This window comes from Carassius auratus, chromosome 35, assembly GCF_003368295.1.
Source record: "Carassius auratus strain Wakin chromosome 35, ASM336829v1, whole genome shotgun sequence".
Taxonomy (NCBI): Eukaryota; Metazoa; Chordata; class Actinopteri; order Cypriniformes; family Cyprinidae; genus Carassius; species Carassius auratus.
In genome coordinates, this window is record NC_039277.1 from 5,017,566 (window position 1) to 5,038,288 (window position 20,723).

General features: G+C 37.7%; 1 protein-coding gene across 1 annotated transcript; it reads right to left on the reverse strand.

Moving 5' to 3' along the window:
• Positions 1-4,109: 4,109 nt before the first annotated feature.
• Positions 4,110-17,272, reverse strand: LOC113054103 (protein phosphatase PTC7 homolog). Its single transcript, XM_026219422.1, has 6 exons — positions 16,811-17,272; positions 12,697-12,876; positions 11,019-11,217; positions 9,111-9,234; positions 7,203-7,332; positions 4,110-7,089 (listed from the first exon to the last, which is right to left on the reverse strand). Exons 1-6 carry the CDS (start codon positions 17,010-17,012, stop codon positions 7,031-7,033), a joined length of 894 nt encoding a protein of 297 aa, XP_026075207.1. The 5' UTR covers positions 17,013-17,272; the 3' UTR covers positions 4,110-7,030.
• Positions 17,273-20,723: the final 3,451 nt, after the last annotated feature.

Here is a 20,723-nt window from a genome sequence, read left to right on the forward strand (position 1 = left end):
CCTTTCTTTAACCTTTTTCTGGAAGATTTAAAACTGTATCTGTATTTGATTTCGGACTCTTCCAATAAGAAAGCTGTAAAAACTGTGAATCTTTTTAAAAGGTATATTATTTTTTTGCTCCCTGGCATGTAATATGTTGATGTCATTCTGTGTTTCAAATGTCATTATAATAATAATAAAAAAAAAAATAAAAAAAAAATGTACACCACCTTCAGATTGCAATCACAGTCAACTCGAATATACTGTATGTTATCAACTAGAACGTAAGGTTTTTGCAATTCTGTGTTTTTATAGTTTTATATTTTTATGGTGTATTACATTAAACTAATATATTTAAAATATTAATTTATCGCAAAACAACCATTATTATTATTTATATTTATTTAATTTATAAAAATAAAATAATGATTTAAATTATTTTAGAGAACTGGAAGGAACAAGAAATCCTCAGTGGCTTTTCAGTTTGACTACTCGCCAGAGTGCTCAATGTTTATGTATCGCCTTTCATGATGGCAAAACAATTATACAGTGTATCCCTCACATGCTGTCATCAGAAAGTCACGATGGACGTGCTTACATTGGCTATTCAGGTCACATGCAAGACCACGCGCATTCAGACCTACTGTGCATTAAAACGCAAACAGTCTGGTCTGAATGTATTGCAATATAAATAGAGATATTTTTAGATTTCAGTGCTGGAAGACTATCATTCAATCAAAAAATCCCCTTGAATCAAGGCTGCCCTCTTGTGAATGATACAAATATCCTTGCCAGATGCTATTCAAGATAGTACGTTTGCGTGTTCCCATGCAATATGAATGCCAATGATGGAACACCGCAGTCAAAATCTAAAGGAATCATATATGAACTAACACACACACACAAACATTATATATATATATATATATATATATATATATATATATATATATATATATATATATATATAGGTCACTGTGGTATTTTTTTTTTAAATGCAACCAGAGTCTGCCTTCCTAAAAGTGTTCAGTGACATTTTGTTCAAGTTGATACCGGTAAAAATGCTGTATTGATACAACTTGATCTTACAGCTGCCTTTGACACTGTCATACATTTCTTATTTAGCGTTTAGAGCATTTCATTGATATCAAGGATACTGCCTTATGATGGTTCAGCTCATATCTTAAAGATATTAATTTTTCTGTAGAGTTAGGCAAGTTTTCTTCATCTTCTGCCCCTATTATTAGTGGAGTACCCCAGGGCTCCATTCTGTGCCCACTTCTTTTTAACTTATTTTTGCGTCCACTGGGGATATAATTAGGAAGCACAATGTTTCATTTAATTTAAATGCTGAAGGTACACAGTTTTACATCCCGTTGAAAGCTGGCAATTACATTCAACCATTGTTTGAATGCATCTGGGATATTAAGAAGTGGTTATCAAATAACTTTCTCCAACTTAATGAGGACAAATCAGAAAGTGTTATCACCCCAATGCCAGTCTCCAATAATTTATTGGGACGCCAATCTGAGTTCAAGGGAGATTAAGAGACTAGGGGAGATTTTTGTGTTGCCGCACCCCATCTGTGGTATCAATGTCCTCTGGACAGGTGCCTTGCCCCTTCTGTTGGCATTTTTAAATCGAAGTTGAAAACATATCCTCACTCCTAAACTCATTCTAGATCTGTGATAGACAAAGGAGAGACTTGAAGAAAAAAAGGCAATGTTTCAGAGGTTCGCCTCTTTTTTTTTTTTTCTTTGGCTCTTGGACTGCACCAGGCTCTGTTGTGGAATCTGAGACAACCAGAGTCAGGTCCTCCAGGACCACTGGACTCGGGAACACTGCAGTCGATCCTCCAGGACCACCGGACTTGGGACCACTGTAGTTGGACCACCAGAATGGGAACCACAAGAGCGGACTTAGCTGCCTTCCCTCTTCACACCCTACATTTACGGGTCAGACATAGGGAAGCTTCATTGTTCTCTGGAGAGGTAACAGCAGACTCTGGCATCTCCGGCGGCACTGCAATGGGCTCAGACTGACTTGGTGGTACCACTAAACTGTGGTAACAAAACCCCAATAATTCAGAATCTGAAGTGCTTCCATCTCACACTGGGGCAGAGGTTCATACAGGCAACCATTAAAAAAAATCATTGAGTGCTGAATCATTGTAATCCATCCCCACCGCTTAAGTCAAAAAAAAAAAAAAAAAAACTTGGCGAAACCTCCATCACCTGCTGAGGCAGAGCCAACAAGGATGGAAACTGTACCGTCCACTCCATGCTAATGGCTGGAGGAAGAATATGAATGCCCATGGTCCAAAAGAAAAACAGAGAACACCGCCCAACTGCTGGATCTGATGTAGTCTTCAGTATTATATCACGGATCACTTGTGGAAAACATATAACATCCAAGTACAGTTTATTAATCCACAAAAAAACAAAGATCCAAAAACAGAGCAACAAACAGAAAACAAAGGCAAATAAGTAATCCACAAACAGCATAACAGAAAGCAATACTAGAGCTTAAAGAGCATGGTATATTATAGGGGAACTAATAAGACTAAGTGACACATAGATGGGAACAATGAGAACTAATAAGTGCAAGGGGTGATGGGAACTGAAGTCTGGAACAACACAAACGACACTCCACAAGAGTGCCCTCTGATGACTGGCAACTTTACTCTAACAATGGACTCTAAGCACTGAAAAAAGCCATACTATTAAAATATATGGTTCACTTAGAAACATTTAAGTAAACAAGGCAGTATATAGCTTGTTACACTTTCTAAGATAATATGTAAACACAATAGATTTAATACCCAAATTAACAAAAAAACCTCAATACTTTGTACACAATGCACAATTACGGTAACAATCAGTGGATACGGTTTGAGTGTGAATGGGTCACTTTGAGCAGAAAATTAACCCCAGATGTCACAAAACAGGAAGTTACTAAACCTAACAACAAAAGCAACCATAAAACAATGTAAATACAACTTTCAACCTTATCACTGATGCCCCAGTGCATGACGGAAACACCAGTATCATAACTTTTTATTATAACATTCCAAGTACAAACTTTAATTTCTACAAGCTTGAATTGAATACTGATACATAATTTACTTTTTTTTTCTTCTTGCCTGAACTAAATTAAAGTAAAATTAATGTAATCACATTTGTTTTTCCATAGTATTTACTTCAACACATAATCATTTTTATCAGTGGTGTAATGAATCACTTCTCTGTTGTTACGTTTCCTGTGGTTGACACCTCCTGATGACAAACCAGATGAGACGACAGTATTACCACACATATGTTTCATGCACTTAACTTATGGTAAACCGTCCCGTATTAAATCATTAATACTACTGTAAAATAAATACATTGAAGATTCAAGTTGAGTTCAATTAACAATATTCATATAGTGTAAAAACACAGTGGCACAATAATAACTCCAAGTCGTATTTTAGTATAAATACTATATTTTTATTTAAATATTGTACACGTTGGAAAACATATTTACAGGAACTTTTCTTGCATCGTTACACTGTACACACAAAAAGTGTAGTTCTCATTCACACACTGTCTGCTTAAGAGCACCATAGAAACCATCAAAGGAGAGGACAGATGATACAACCAGAATAGAGGACACTACTGTAAGCGACACCCAGACGAGTCATGCAAGCTTTGCCACACAAAGGCCTCTGAATGGTACAGTATGAGAATTTAAGGCGCAAAAAGCATGTTGATTTGTATGATGGAGCCACTCCTGGTTCGCTCACAGATCTGAGTGGCATTCAGTCACTATCAGCCCAACTCGGTGGGGCAACTCTCCTGTACTGAAATAATGATGTAGGAGAATTGCACTAGAATTTATAAAAGCACACCTGCCATAAGAAAATGTGTGTGTGGCAAACAAAGTGGCAAAACTCCAGATAACAAAAAGTTTCAGTCACCATATCATCTCATGCAATGACACTCACTATTGGTGAAACGTGTCATTTATGCACCACCAGCGACGCCAAACAGAATTGCAAAAATAACGGTTCCAAGTTTTGTTTTTGGCTTTGTTCACACTGTACACAAATTGTTTTGTTTTCCAATATTCTATCTCTGGGACTGTTTTTTTTTTTTTTCTCGCACCAGCATTTTGTAAGTGAAGAAGTCATATCAGTGTATACAAACAATCAATATCCAGTGTTATCACTTGCAATCCCAATATAAACTTCAAATACAACAATTGAAAGTAGCTGTCAATGTAAAGAGAAGACATAAATTCGAAAACTTGACATCACATTTTTCTTTTGTATGTTCCATGTGTTACGTTCACACTGAGACGTATTCAAACAAATCCAAAAATGACTTCTTTAGATCAGTTTTATTTTTAATTATCTATTTATAATTTACATGTTTGGGTGTTCCTAATAACGGTTTATTATTATTATTATTTATGACTTTCCTTATCCAAAATAAATAAGCCCAATTCTTATTGCCCACCTGAACAAAGCCAAACACTGTCATTACTCAAACAAACCGTTAAAAAAAGGGGGAAAGGGCAATTCCATTTGCTGCCTCTAGAGGCGCTGATATCACACACATCACCACTGACTAAAATAAAAAGACAGCTAAAACATTTTCGACCTAGATCACATTTTTAATTGTCAAGTACACAACTGTCAATCTCAACCATTAGACATGACTGGCTTCGTTGATTTCCATTCCATTATTTATAAAGAAAAGCAGACATGGGACACGATGGTGGTTCTGGCAGATACTCTCAACATTTATCAATTCATCTGCGGCCTTTGTAGATGACATTGAGAAAAGATTGGTCATAATTGTCTTATGGCTTTCGCGCTTTGGTTTTCTTTACCGATTACACAATGTGAATCGAGATGGTGATTCCAACATGACCACAACCCACAAGACATTACATGTAATAAGAAACCACAGTTCTGGTCAAATTGTGTTGCAGGCACAACTGAGGACTTGATTATAGTCCTCTCTGTCTGTAAAGCCATGCCTTTGTGGGACATATCAGGATGGCAAACCTCACAAAACATCGAGTTCCATGTTTAGTTACACAGCATTTCAATATGAAGTCACATTTATTCATGGACTATACACATATCAGTCATTTTTACCCAATTGAATGCATACTTGACTAAGGTTTGCCATCCTGGGCATGCACAATATTTCACAGATATTGGAGAAACAAAACTAAAAAGACAATTTTAAATATCTGTACTTCTTAGTTTTTATCTCGATAAACTGGACAAAAATATTACTATTATGTATAGTTGATGTTTTTCATAGAATCTGTGTTTCATTTTATCCAAAGACTGCAAGCCAATCACACTTAATGGTCTACAGGAATTGTCACTTTCGTGAAATAAAATCACCCTCAGCTAACCCATTTTTTTTTATTGTACAGGTAAAAACATTCATATAAATAATGTAGTCACTCACACATTTATAATTTAGAAAATTAAAGCAGCACATGAATGTGGAAAAAGTTCTCTAGGACCAATCTAAATAAACAAAAAGCGTTAGATACCCTTCAATCAGTTAAAAAAATAACCCAAACCTCGCTAGGGAGCACAGAAAACGCCAAAATTCCCTAATTTCTGCATTCGGTTTAATCTTAAGCTAAATATTTATAAAAATAAAACATTTATTTATATACCTGACCTTTCAATTCATGAAAAGCATTGGCAGATGCTAGTCAGTTGTGCGTGTAGACTTTCAAACTCTAAGGGTCGAGAGGTGAAGTCATGTAAATATACATCCAACACGCATTCAAAGTCAACATCCAGCATCCCATGAACAAGTGTATCTGTCTATCAGCGGATTGTGACATTCTCTGGTACAGACCTTTCTTCAGGTTTGACGCCATATTGAAAACGAGGATTTTACAAAGGCATGCAATATAGGTCCTAGATTACCGTATTTTTCGGACTATAAGTCGCACCTAAGTATAAGTGGCATCAGTCTTGGTTCATTTCTCTCGGTTCATGTCAAATTAATTTTGATAAATAAGTCGCAGGACCAGCCAAACTTTGAAAAAAAAGTGCGACTTATAGTCCGGAAAATACGGTAGGTCATTTTCACCAAATCCCAACTTTGAAAACTGTTTTATGGAGTTTTTGCAGTCTATTGAATGTTTTTCGAAAAGACTTTATCAATATGCAGTTAAACAACAGTACAACGCTCTAAAAGGGCTGTACTACGGTCCCTCACAGCCTTATTTTCATTCATGTGAAAACTTAAATATGGCACGACCCTGACTAAGTCTTTGATGTCTGTGCAGTTTAGTTTCTATCGTATATAACCAAACACAAGCTATGCATTCATAGCCAATCTCCTTCATGCCTTTGAACCTGCAATCCATCATCCGAGACCTCACAAAGTGACAGTGTAGGTGAAGGTTGTCTAACTAGAACAGAACTAGCCAGCACATCCTAAAGCACTTGCATTTCCCAACAGTTTTAAATCTAGCCAGGCCTCCTTCTGAACTTTAACCTACCTTTCTGTTACAGCTTAACCAAAGTTAACCGACAACCAAACGGGACACGTTATACACGTACACACACAAACACAGAGGCACTCCAGCTCATATAGACTTCAGAGACTTTAGATTCTCTCTCAAGACATAGACAACCAAGCATTTAACAACAACTTTTCATTTGCACAAACTACACGAGTGAATATAACAGCTTCTCCACAAAGAAACCACTTTTTTGAGGGTAATGCATGGCTGTCCTCCCCCTTTGGAAAACTAGAAATGACTCAAATTCACAACACGGGTTGAAGATTCCCAAAATCCTTTTGGACACAAGTGAGGACATCAATTTTGGACTGTTTGTACCGCTTGCATCACCACCCGGGCCAACGAGTTCACACTATTCTCCTCCCTGGGTTGAGTGGAGAACTACTCGAGAAGTGGAAGAATGGAAAGGGGTTCTAGGAGATCTGAGATGGGGAGCAGTGCAAGAGGGCAGTGGTGGAAGACACGGGTGTAAGAGAAGAGCGAGCTCCACTGGGCGCGCTCAGTCTGTATATTCTGCCACGATGGACAGAAGCACTGTGATGTCATCAGGCTTCCCCCCTGAAATGAAAACAGTCCAATTACATGGTCAGTACCACTGATTATGGACATTCAAAATGGTTTTGGGGATAAGAAAGGTAATGGAAATCAAGAACCTCTTTTTGAAGACTCACCTCTTACATTCAACCCATTGTCACAGGCAAACTGGGCGAAAGGGGACATGTAGTTGGGGTCATAGGCCAACTCGTGGGCCTGTTCAGCGATGCTGCGGGCAGTCTGCTGGATACTATCATAATTGGTGTTCTGGAGATAAATAAAATGAAAAACGTGGAGAGTATCCACCGATATTATACCAATATATCAGCCAGGGATATTAATTACATGGCTATTTTGAGATTGTCATGGGCAGCTAACTGGAAGATAAATAAAATGAAAAAGGTCAAAATCATACTAATAACCCAGTAGTGTTAAACCGATATATCGGACAATTTTATTTTACGATTATCGGTATCAGTCGATAACAGTCCTGTATCTTAAATGATGAAATGATATACGCTGTTTGCAAAAAAAACTTAATATTACCAAAACATATAATTTTGAGTTATCAAAAGTTTCAGGTTTAATGACAAAAAAAGTACTCCAAATGCGTCATTTAACTTAGAATCTGCAAAGGTTTTTGAAAAAAAAATTAAAATCAGTACAAGGCATATGTTAATGTATTCACAATCATTTATACATGTGAAATTTGGCTGAGAATTGAAGAAACAGTTGCAACCAGGCCTAGAGAACATCAGGAATCATGTCTTTGTAATAATACAAGATTTCTTCATCTTCCAAATGGATGTCAAAAGGAAAAAATGCTATGAAAAGCATCCTACTTTGCGAGGAAGTATGACATGCCTGAGCAATACGGTCACTATTTTTGGAATCAGCATCGCGAAATGAGTAAGGCCTGGTTCACAAGGGACGATTTTAAAATTGTCGGCCGATTTTCCAAACCTGAGAGGCCCCACACACAGCGATAAAAAATCGCGGGTCTAACAGTTTTGGTTGTTCCGTGTGTGGTGTGCAGCCACACGGCAATATCAACACATCACACACGAACCGATTTGAGTCCCGAGCATTCCCAGGTAAGACGGGAAATCTCGCAAAATCCCTCGAGATCAAACGTGACTTTAGAGTAAACAATCATGGCGGACGAAGAGGATGCAGTGGCTATAGTTTGTGCTTTGTTTTTAACGGAAAAAAAACATAAGAAAAACAAGAAAAGGCGATGGTCAAAGAGGTGGAGACAACGCGAGCATGGACTATACTTGCTACATCATAATATGGAGATAAGTTGTTGTTTTATCTCATAGAAATGTTGTTACGTACTACACAGATTAATATCCGTTGAAAAACGTTCATATATTCGTTTCCATGTACTCTGGTGGACTGCAGTTGTGGATGTAGTTATGCCCATCGACTTTATTTGTATTTGTTATATTATATACGCCGGCTGTTTTGATTTTGTTTCCTGGTACTTCCTCACCGCCTCGTCAGCTCGCTTTCTGATTGGCTACACGCCACAGTCCACAGGCTGCGTGATCGTTTGTCCTCGGGGGACACCACACACGAGAAGAAATCGGGCCAAATAAATCCAACATGTTGGATATCCCCGATTTGAGATCGGAGCGGTCCCGACATTCTTCCGAGCAGAGGAGAGCAGTCTTAACACACCACACACGGTAGGAATATTTGATCAGATTATTTTACGATAATCGGAGCATCCTAAGATTGTCGGAAGGGGTGAATCGGGGCTAAAATCAGCCTGATTATCCTGCCGTGTGAACCAGCCTTAAGAAACAAGTACTGGATTTCATTTAGCAAATATGATGCAGGAGGGTGTAATTGTTGACACTCGTCCCCTTGGGTGCAATTTCGTCTTATTTGCTATCAATACACCATCATACATACATATGTAATCTATCATAAGGTATCATTATGCTATCATAACACTATCATTTAAAAATTGGTAATCCACTGGCCACGCTACTCTCTATATTATTGGTATAAGCCAAAAACCAAATCACTTCACGTACCTTGAGTTTCTTGAGTTCTTGCAGGATCATGTAGTCAGGCATGTTGTCAAAGAGGCCATCAGTAGCTGTTAAGATAATGTCCCCTAACTGGACATCAAAGGAGGCGCTATCTGCCACTTCAGGACTGAAAGAGACAGATGGAAAGACATACAGTTAAACCAAATATAAGACCCACATGGCATATGCCAATGCTCCACAATACCGGTGTATTTTAATTACTATGCCACCAACATACCCACGACTGATGCAAAGTCTTGAACATTGTTTTGAAAAATAACCTTCTGAATTACACTGATAAATAACACACACACAAAAAGCACAAAGGACACACAGTTCTCAGATTAATGTCTATGGGCAACAATCCAGCCATTTTTTATAAATGCTAATGGGAAAACAATGATCTAGTCCACTAAATTAGACTAAGACACTTGATCAGGGTTGAAACTCAAGCAGTAGCACAAAGAGGGTAACAGGGCAGAGATCAGCTTGACCTAAACGGCGGGTAATGGACACTTGGGGTTAGAACTTGTCCAGACCCAACATGACCTCAGGACCCAATCCAACAGTTCAGGTTGTTTTCTTAGAAACCAGACTGGCCTCTTCAAACTCCAAATCCTTTTGAGTTTTAGTTTAATCTGTTTAAGTGCATTAGGTAAGTATTGGCGCTCCAATTCTAGGTCACATTTAAGAAGGCAAAAAGGGGAAATATAGATTTTTTTTTACTAGATGTGCAAAGATGAACTACAGTCATCTCAAAAGGCACACGAGGCAAAACATTTCCCTACACAGATTTTGCACTGGATCTAAGTACTGCTGGGCGATGTATTGGTTCAAATGGTAAAACGGTTTGAATTACACAGTATGATTTTTTTTTTTTAAATGTCTTATAAATTGCTAAGCAACATAGACAGCATCGAGGAACTTGTAAGTCGTAAGTCAAAGGAAATCTAGAAACTTGGTACTAAGATTAATTTTGCCTCTTTATGATAAATTATTTCTCAGATTAATTTTCTTTGGATAAATGCCTCTGCTAAATCACTAAAATTATGAAAATCATTTCGATCTCAGAAGTCTTGCAACACCTGAACAGTGTCTTGATTCCAAAATTCAACATATACATTTTTGAGTTCCAGGTTAACAGCTTTCATTGCAGAAAACTGTTAACATGAAACTCAAACGAGGCTCTAAAATGGATACATAAATTCATGTAAAACTACAGGTAAATGGATATTTTAGTGCACACTCAGAACCAAACACTCAAGTCAGATTGCCTGCAGCACATGAGAAAGTAAGATGAGAGTTTTGTGTGGAGGTCTGCTATAACAGACTCCAGACGACATAAACTAAAGGTCCCACATAAATTTAGCAGGACATGTGGTGCTTAAAATAATCCCGCCCTCTACTGGCACTTGAAAAAAAATGTAAACAAGTGTTCAGCACAATGCTGAATGGCTGAAAGGAATGGGTTCGCTTCCCCGCCCTCTCTCTTTGATTGGAGGTTTTGGGTATTTGTGCATGCATGTTTGGATGGGTGCCTCTGGACAGACTGCAGGAGAGAAGAACTAGAATCACATGCTCTTGACATTAAAGATTTGGGCCAACACTCAAACACGGTGCTTTAGGCAGAACACTTTGGCTGCTCTCACTTCTACAGGGTTCAGGAGAATCTCAACTAATACCTACTATCACTTAAAAATGAAAAATAATGCATATTCAATATTCTGAGAAATTCTGAAATGTGTGAAGATCAGATCTTGTCGGCTCCTACATTAGGTGCATCTTACACTATTAATTGATGTAAAAGCCACACGGCCCACAAGCAGACGTCTGTGACACTGATCTGTGACACACAGCCATCTGTGATACTGCAGTGAGTGTATCCGCTATCAGCGAGTGTCACTGACCCACCTGTCACTCAACAACAGGCCCTCTGCTCCCGGCGGGGCTATGGACAGCTGGAAGGGTGTGTTGAAGTAGTGTTGCTGTTCGTCTGACCGATGGACCACCTCTCCACCCCGGACCACCAAGAAGCCCGAGTCTCCCAGATTACAGGTGTGTACCCTGTGACTCCGACGATCCAGAACGACTATACAAGCTGTGCTACTCCCTACAAGAGACAGAGACACAAATAATGAAGTAACAAATACTGAGTTTTTTTATTTTATTGATGCTATAATACAGGAACCTTTTTTATATTCAAATGTAATAGTTTGCTAATTTTATTATTCACTTATAAAAACAATTCCTTTGTCCCCATAGCATAATCATAGCAATTCATCACTGAAGACTGGAGGAATGATGCTGAAAATTCAACTTTGATCACAGAAATAAATTACACTTTTTAATATATTTAAATAAAAAACAGTTCTTTAGAATTGTAATATTTCACAATATTACTGCGCTTGCTGTATTTTTGGTCAAATTAATGCAGCCTTTTTTAACTAAACATACACGTTTCAAAAACAATAAAAATATTACTGACCTAAACTTTTGTACAGTAGTGTTTGCAGAAAATAAAAATTCAGAAATGCGGTAAAAGTATTGTTCATTGTGAGTTCATGACACCAAACATTAAAAAAAAATTTTTAGCTTTTTTTTTTTTCTAGGTAGCATTTCCCACTGATCCTAAAAATACACTAAAAATACAGGCATGTCTAATTAGGCTGTATGCTGATGGCCTCCCAGTCTGTCACAATCTTTCCTTCCCTCGATCTCTGGCCAAAGTCTTGCAGTCCAAGTGACCTTGTCTTAGAATGGTCCCCCACAGACCTTTATCGCTTCACGTGCCTTCCCAAAATAAAAGCAGGTCACTTTCGAATGAGGCAAACATCTCGGGGTGACATTTCTGACAGTCTGTGATGTCAGGATTCAGCAACAAGAAGACCGGTTGTGTTTTTGCTAATCCAATGTCTTGTTTGAGAATTTAACTTTACTCTCAGTGTTACAGCAGACTGCGAGCAAATGGTTGCATTTTGCAGCGCATATATTTATTTAATTGAATTCACAATAGCACTATTCTTTCTCATGAATTTTAAATGGCTTTAATACTCTGTGCAGCCTTAGAAGATCTCATAATGTTTTTCTTGGATTCTCGTCCGTGGAATGCTACACTTTCTTTATTTGGCTGGATAATCAAGTAAAATACAACTGAGGATTTTTTTAAATCGAGTGGTCAAATTGAATCGAGGAAATGTAATAGAGTTTAGTTGTTGTCTACATAGAGCATTAACAAAATCAATCACTAATGTGTAATTATTTTTAACTAAATGAAAAAAAAGTTATTTGGAACAAAATATTATATAAATTTTGGATTAAAAAAGTTAGTAATACTAAATCTACAAAAAAAGCTACAAAGAACCTTTTTTTTTTTTTAGAAAATAAATAATACTAAAATAGCACTGAGATATCTGAAATTTGTGACTCATAACAGTCAATCTTTTTTATATGGACATTAAATTGAAAAGAATCAATACTGTACATCACGACTCAAGGACTGTGAGTCATCCTCATCCTGCAGCGGCAGTGAGTGTGTGACTCTCCGTATGGTTTGGTGTGTGTGTGTGTGTGTGTGTGGATAGGATCTTACCCAGCAGCGGTACTTTGTTCTGCAGGAGTTCATAGTAGCCGGAGGTCAGGATGCCCACGGGGCTGCTGGGAGTGAAGCGGCCCTCCTTCACGAGCCGTTCACACGTCCTCATCAGGGTGGCAGAGAACTGGGACGGGTCCACGCCGTAATCCCTCCAGCCCCCGACACCATCCGCAACACCTGAGAGGAAAACACAAGCAGAGAGATACTGTAAACTCCTCATTTCCTCAACCCTAATAGCTATAACACCTAACTTCTGACAAGTGGATGAAAAGGAAGGAAGAGATGGTTGTTCCTAATGTGACCCTGCAATAATAAATGCTATAATGCAGCATTTTAACACACTATACTACTACTTTCCTTATTACCGGTAAGGTTTCACTGTTTGAAACCAGCTGAGCTACTGTCACACTGCTGAAAGCTGTCATTAGTAGCGTCTCTGCTTCTAGTTAGTCACTCCCTATCACCAATACTGTGACCTCTCTCTCTGACTTCACATTGTAACCACACATGCTTGTCGAGAATCAAGAGATTGCATGGGCTCAGAGAGAGATCCGGGCTCAAGAGGAATGAGGGCGGCTTATCACTGTTAAACACTTTTTAGAGCAGCACAAATTGAGCTACCATTAACATTTCAATGGAGCTTTGCAAACAAGACCAACTGTTCATCACAACACAAAAAACAAATAATAATTTAAAGAGAATGTGAAAATATAACATGGTGCATACTGTATCATAACACTTTGCAGGGAAGAAATGTTTTTTTATAATGCCACATAGACATCCAACATGCAAATAATGACCGCATAGTTCAGCAGAAAAAAATCAGATTGGGATCAATGTTTAAATAATAAGTTGAATGAAATAAATCCTGATGTGAGGAAAAAGGAATCGTTGGAATCAAGTACTCTATACAAGATGCAGAATAGGACATTCAAAAATTACACATCAATTTTTACTTTCAGGAGAAAATCCTCCAAAAATGTTAATCTTGTCAGAATTCATTGTCCATTAAACATATCTTTATAGACTGTATTACATCTGCCCCTGTGAGAAACCTTTTTTATTCTGGTGATACTTCTGAAAAAGTTTTTAATCAAGTGAATCCGAACATGGTTCTAAGATTTCAAATATATTTTTTACATATTTGTTAAACCTGTCATTTTGTCCTGACAGTAGAATATGAGACCGATAATCTGTGAAAAAATCAAGCTCCTCTGGCTCCTCCCAGTGGTCCTATTGCCATTTGCAGAAATTCATCGCTCCCGGTAAGAAACAACCAATCAGAGCTGCGGTCCGTAACTTTGTTTGTGTTCAAAATGTAGAAAAATGTATATAATAAGTGAGTACACCATGAATCCGTTTTCCAAACCGTGTTTTTAGCTTGTCCTGAATCACTAGGGTACATCTATAATAAGTGTTTATATTCGGACTATTTTAGATTGCTTTGGGGGTACCGCGGCGGAGTAACCCAGTACCTTTGTGATTCTTCATAGACATAAACAGAGAGAAGTAGTTCCGGCTACGATGTTCTTCCGCAAGACGCAAGCAGTTCTGTTTATTAACCGCTAGAGCGTCAAAAGTTCCCTTCCGCAGCTTTAATGATGACGGCAAACGGGAAAGTATTATAATGTTTGCCTTTCTATTACTAATAGGCCTAATATAAAAGCAATCGTTATAATACTTTTTGTATAATTCCTTTGTTTAACTGTTCTATCTGATTATTAGACAGACTTCTATCCGTATTAGACAGAACTGTTAACGACAACGACGAACAAGAGAGAGAGAGAGAGAGAGAGAGAGAGAGAGAGAGTGTGAGCACTGTGTGCGTCAGGCACTGACGCTTTTAGCACAGTCTAAACATATCGAACACGTTGGCCAAGCAGATAAACTTATCGGCCGATGCCGATATTTGAAAAATGGCAAATATCGGCCGATGTATCGGCCTTGCCGATATATCGGTCCACCACTAGTTACCATATTTATAGACTTTGGGTATACCATCAACATGAGTGAAAATTACATTACTTCCAGGTGGCATGGCTACAAAACTGAAACCTCCAAGCAAGCTGTTCTTTAGTCTTATATGCTCACTTCGTATTGCTGTTAAATGGAATATCATATGTCTACAAGAACTGAGACAATAAAAAACCGCATGCGTGATTTGTGCCAATGTTCAGCTGTAATGACTGCGGGATTTAGGCCTGTTTCTGGCTGTGATGAGCACATCTCTGCAAATTCCTGGAAAAGTGTTTCACTGAACAGCTCGCATCCACTGACAATGTGATAACACCCTCCTGAAGCTTCAACAGGAACCACTGAGAAAACAGACAACTGCATTAATAAGGGCACCAAATAAAGCCCTGAGTGGTTTCTTCCTGTTTTATAAGACCAGTTCATTAAGCTAATTGGAGCAGAAATTAAAATCATCTACTGACCTTTAAAGATATGGAACAGTAAATAGAGGATTCACTTGACTCAGAGGACAGAGGCAAACTCACATTTAAAAATAAATCAAATTTACAATAGGAGATGATGCGAAAAAACCATCCAGTTTGATTTGAATCAAAAAAGTATAGGTAAAAGAAAGTCTATACTTAAAAGCTTTAATGAGGGAACGAACTACAATCCCATGAAACCTCTTCTGTGACATAATACATTTAAAAATATTGATTTAAATACACTGATTTTACATACAAAAGATGAATATTTTACATTGATTGCAAAATATGCATATTTATACAAATGTTAGTTAATTGCAAGTGCAGGGAGACTGCCTCAATTAGTTTTGATTCTCTGATTGGTCTAGACTTCGCTGCAGAATCATGGGTAATTTAGTCTTTTAGCGGTTAAACTCAAGAAGTTAAAAATAAATGGGCTGATGGCTTCAACAAAACCATTTCCCATTGTTCAACAATCTTGCAGCTCTCAGCAGGTCTTGTCTGTTAATACTTTAAAAATGAAATCCCGGTTAAGAAACTTTAATGGGAATTTTTCTCCTGGAACCTGATTATTGCACTCTCTATCCACTTAACAGCCACACACAGCAATGTCCATGAATAGTCACCTAGAATAGCACAAGCACCACTTTATAAAATGCAAAAGGCTCGTTTAACAGTAGTCAATACACGCAGTAACTGGTATTCTGACGCACGTTACTTAGAGCTATAGTATCTCGTGCTGAACAGCTGCTCTGATCCTCACGTGCTGCTGAAGCTGGAACAAAAGCCGAACATTGATTGTAGCACGTGCATGGAACAGGGATCCCTTTGTTTCCTTATTAACTTAAGAACATTGCACATTATTAGGAGCTCTTCCTGTTAAAACTATCCGGTACTATAATTTGAGGATTATTATCATCATAGGTTGTAAATATGACAGAGAATGTTTCTGTGGTCAGTTGAAGCCTCGGGTGTGTGTCGCAGGAACGTGTAGGTGACTAAACATGGCCGCCTCCATACTCAACCATTCTGACCTTTACACAAGCTCCTGCAACACTTACAAGAGAGCCCTTACGACTCACACATAACATAAAATGGTTCATGTATACACGTGTTATGCATGAAGCCCACTGCATTCTTTAAACAGGTCGAATTACTTAAATATTCGCGGCGTAAATTACATTTACAGAGTCAAAGCACACGCGATCGTTGAAGTATATTAATGATAAGCACGTCTGACTTTAACAACGTGTTATTTACACCCGTGTTGCCATGATGGAAAGGTTTGACGGAGAAATCCTTCTAGTTTCCACTTTGGGAGTTCAGCCCGGCGTCTTTCTGGGTGAAAGGTCAACCTGGATTACCCCAAGCTCACTGTGCATTAAATGTGTATTTTATATGCGTTATATGATGTAACGTTATAATATTGATTACCTGATGCTCCTTATGTAAGGAACGCGTGTTAAATCTACAGGGGGGAAAAAGTAACGTTATATCCCAGAGATTCAGAAAGAGGGAGGTTATCTCAGGTGAGGGCTGGACTAATCGTCCCGCACGAGACATGAAGGTCATCTTCATAGCTAAAAGTCTTTAACAAGCTGCTTGCCGTGCATTTTCGTGCCGAAACAAAATGTTCCAGGTGATATAACACACTGTATTCTGGTGGCTCTCACCTAAGACATCTGCGGACTTGTGCCGGGCGATGAAACAGGCATCGTCTCCGTAACACATGCCCTTCTTCAGGATCCCTTTCCGAAAGTCCTTCCCGAAGCCGCAGCTGGCCGTGACCAGGCTGTAATCTCTGCCGTCCGTCTGCGAGAGTCCGCCCAGGACAGCCCTGGCCACGATCCTGCCATAGGAGAGTACCGATAACATCCCCGACGTGTAGCTGCCGAGCCCGTCTCCAGTCTCTCTAGCGTCCGCCTTCGTGCGCCGACATCCGGCTCCGCGCACCGCGGACCAAACACACGAGCCGAAGCAAACCGCTTTACAAGTGATACAAAACTCCTTTCTTCTTCAGTGAATGCCGGAAGACTGAGCTGTTTTATGTTTTAGCAGATTTAACAGACAGTTCCTCCAATACACTCCATCCCATCCGACATCCTCTCGCGTACTCAACTCGCTCACTAGCGCCCGTGCTCCGGAGACAAGCACATACGGGTCCTGAGCTCACATGACCAACATGACCGGCTGTGGTGACGTAGAACCTAGTGGAAACCATGGTGGAAACCCAAGGACGTTTGACGTAGTGGAAGAACACGTGCTGGAGCTCTTTAAACTAAAATATTGATCTCTCTTGTGACTTCTGTGGAGGTGACAAGAAAACCATCCTCGTTTATTTTTCCATTGCATACAATTCTAAACTATTCTGTTTGGATGTGGAGTATTTAAGGCGAAACGTGCTTTAGAGTTCATTTTAATATGAAACATTCACACTGAAAACATGAAATGGTCTGATTCCAAAGTCGAAAACAAACTTCCCCACTTTACAAATTATATAAAATAAAACTGTTAAAATATTAAAATAATTTAAGATTTTACATATATTATATAATTATAAATTATTGCTCATCAAGGCTATATTTGTTTAATTATAAATATAGTAAAAGCAGAAATATTGTGAAACATAATTAAAATTAAAAATAACTGTTAAATTCTAATTATCTTTAATTACAATTTAATTTGCATTTTAATTTATTTTCATATTAAATATTTTGTTGCTATGCAAGTTTATATCATTCAGAAATCATCGATATGTCAATTTGGTGTTCAGTTATTATAAGTGTTACAGATTGTTTTTGATACTTAATATCTTAATATTTTTCTGGAAACATTGATACATTTTTTAAGGATTCTTTGAAGTATTTTGTTTAGGGGTGCTACGATCACGATCGGCCGATCGTTAATGCGCATCTCGTCAGTAAAGCCTGTTCTCTAATCAGCGGTTAATTCCATCAGGTGCGTGATTTCACATAGAGCAGCTGTTACTACACAGAGCCGTTGTTAACTGAGAAGATGCGCCAAAAAACGCTGAAAATGAAGTGGATTTTCGCATCTTCTCTATTAACAACGTCTCTGTGTAGTAACAGCTGCTCTATGTGAAATCACACCTGATGGAATTAACCGCTGATTAGAGAGCCAGCTTTACTGAAGAGATGCGCATAACGATCAGCCGATCGTGATCGGAGCACCCCTAATTTTGTTCAATGTAATAAGTCTTTACTGATCTTGATATATATACATCATTTTAAGAGAATTAGCTAAATTTTGTAGTTTTATTTTAGAGGTGATTGTTAGTTCCCAGCATGCTTTGCATATGGCTGAATATGGAGAGTACAGTTTGAAATTAAATGCTACTTTATGTTTTTGAGTGAAGGGAAGCATCTATTAATATTTAATGTTCAGTTACGTTTTAAATTTGTAATTGTAATTTGTCCATTGCAAAGTGCAACCATTACCACTGTGCAGAAGAGTAGAGCTTGTGGTTATGGATACTACTCTTCAAAAGCATCAATCCTTGTTTAATGAGCAGTAGCTTTGCCAGTGCTAGTGCTATTGCAGTACTTCCCAGTATTTTTCAAGTATTTTCCTACTTGAGCTGTATACAGTCTTGTCTTGCAAATGTATAAAATAACAAAATACAAACAGGCCTAATTTAAAATCACAGACTTTTGAGAATAAACTTAACATAAATGAGCACATTTCCATAACTATATTAAATTCATTGCGTCATAGATTCATTCATTTAAGATATTTCACACGATTTATTTAGGTAGATTCCATTAAAAAGAATCAAGCCTGAAAAACTACTAAAAATATTACGCGTAATATTGTTACCTTAATTTTTTTAAGTAAATAGCTCATTCGATTTTTTACAGTGAACCAATTCACATATCAACAAATTAGAATATGGTGACATGCCATTTAGCTAATCAACTCAAAACACCTGTAAAGGTTTCCTAAGCCTTCAAAATGGTCTCAGACAATCATTGACACACTTCTCAAGGAGGGTTAGTCACAAACATTCTCTGCCAAAGCTGGCTGTTCACAGAGTGCTGTATCCAAGCATGTTAACAGAAAGTTGAGTGGAAGGATAAAGTGTGGAAGAAAGAGATTCAACAGTCTGTGATGATTTGGGGTGCAATGTCATCTGGTGTTGGTCCATTGTTTTTTTTGAAACAAAGTCACTGCACCCGTTTAGCAAGACATTTTGGAGCACTTCATGCTCTCTTCTGCTAAACAGCTTTTTGACAATGATGATTTCATTTTCCAGCAGGATTTTGCACCTGCCCACACTACAAAAAGCACCAAAAGTTGGTTAAATGACCATGGTATTGGTGTGCTTGACTGTCCAGCAAACTCACCAGACCTGAACCCCAGAGAAAATCTATGAGCTATTGTCAAGAGGAAAATGAGAAACAAGAGACCAAAAAATGCAGATGAGCTGAAGGCCACTGTCAAATAAACCTGCACTGTAAAAAATAAAAAGTTGGGCCAACTTAAAATTTTAAGGCAACAAACTTCAGCAGATTTTTGAGTTTGCTCAACTTAAAGGTCAGTTAGTTGTACAAACTTTTGTGCATGTTTAATCAACATAATATATTAAGTTAAGTGAACTTTTAGTTAAACTTTCAATTTTGTTTAGTTGACTTAAAATTTTAAGTTGGCCCAACTTATGACTAAGTCAGCTAAACACAAAATTGAAAGTTTAACTAAAAGTAAAAAAAAAAAAAAAAAAAAAAAAAAAACACGATAGAGCGGTAACGTTAGAACTAATTATTTTGGCAACAACATACGATTTTATTTTATTTTTTACCACCAAGGATATATTAATTCATTGCTGGAGAACAATATAAAATAACAACTTAAAGGGATAGTTCACCCAAAAATCATAATTATGTTATTAATAACTCACCCTCATGTCGTTCCAAACCAGTAAGACCTCCATTTATCTTCAGAACACAGTTTAAGATATTTTAGATTTAGATTCCATGTGACATCAGAGGGTCGGTTAGAATTTTTTAAAGCATCAAGATTACATTTTGGTCCAAACATAGCAAAAACTACGACTTTATTCAGCATTGTCTTCTCTTCAGTGTCTGTTGTGAGAGAGTTCAAAACAGAGCGGTTTGTCATATCCGGTTTGCGAATGAATCATTCAATGTAACCGGATCTTTTTGAACCAGTTCACCAAATCAAACTGAATCGTTTTAAACGGTTCACGTCTCAAATACGCATTAATCCACGAATGACTTAAGCTCTTAACTTGTTCATCTTCAGTTCTCTCTTCACAGCAGTTCAGTCAATGTACTGTTTGAGTAAATGAATTCCTCTGGGATATTGGTTTATTCTGACTCAGAGGGAGTGTCAGTCACATTAAAAAAGTTATTGGAGACGCGAACCGTATTAAACGATTCAGTTCGATTTGGTGAACTGGTTCAAAAAGATCCGGTTACATCGAATGATTCATTATTGCTATTTTATTATATATCTATTTTATATCTATTTGAATTAATGTTTGTGAATACATTGTTTTTTGTACATTAACATTTGTATTGTACATTTATTAATATACATAATTTATCA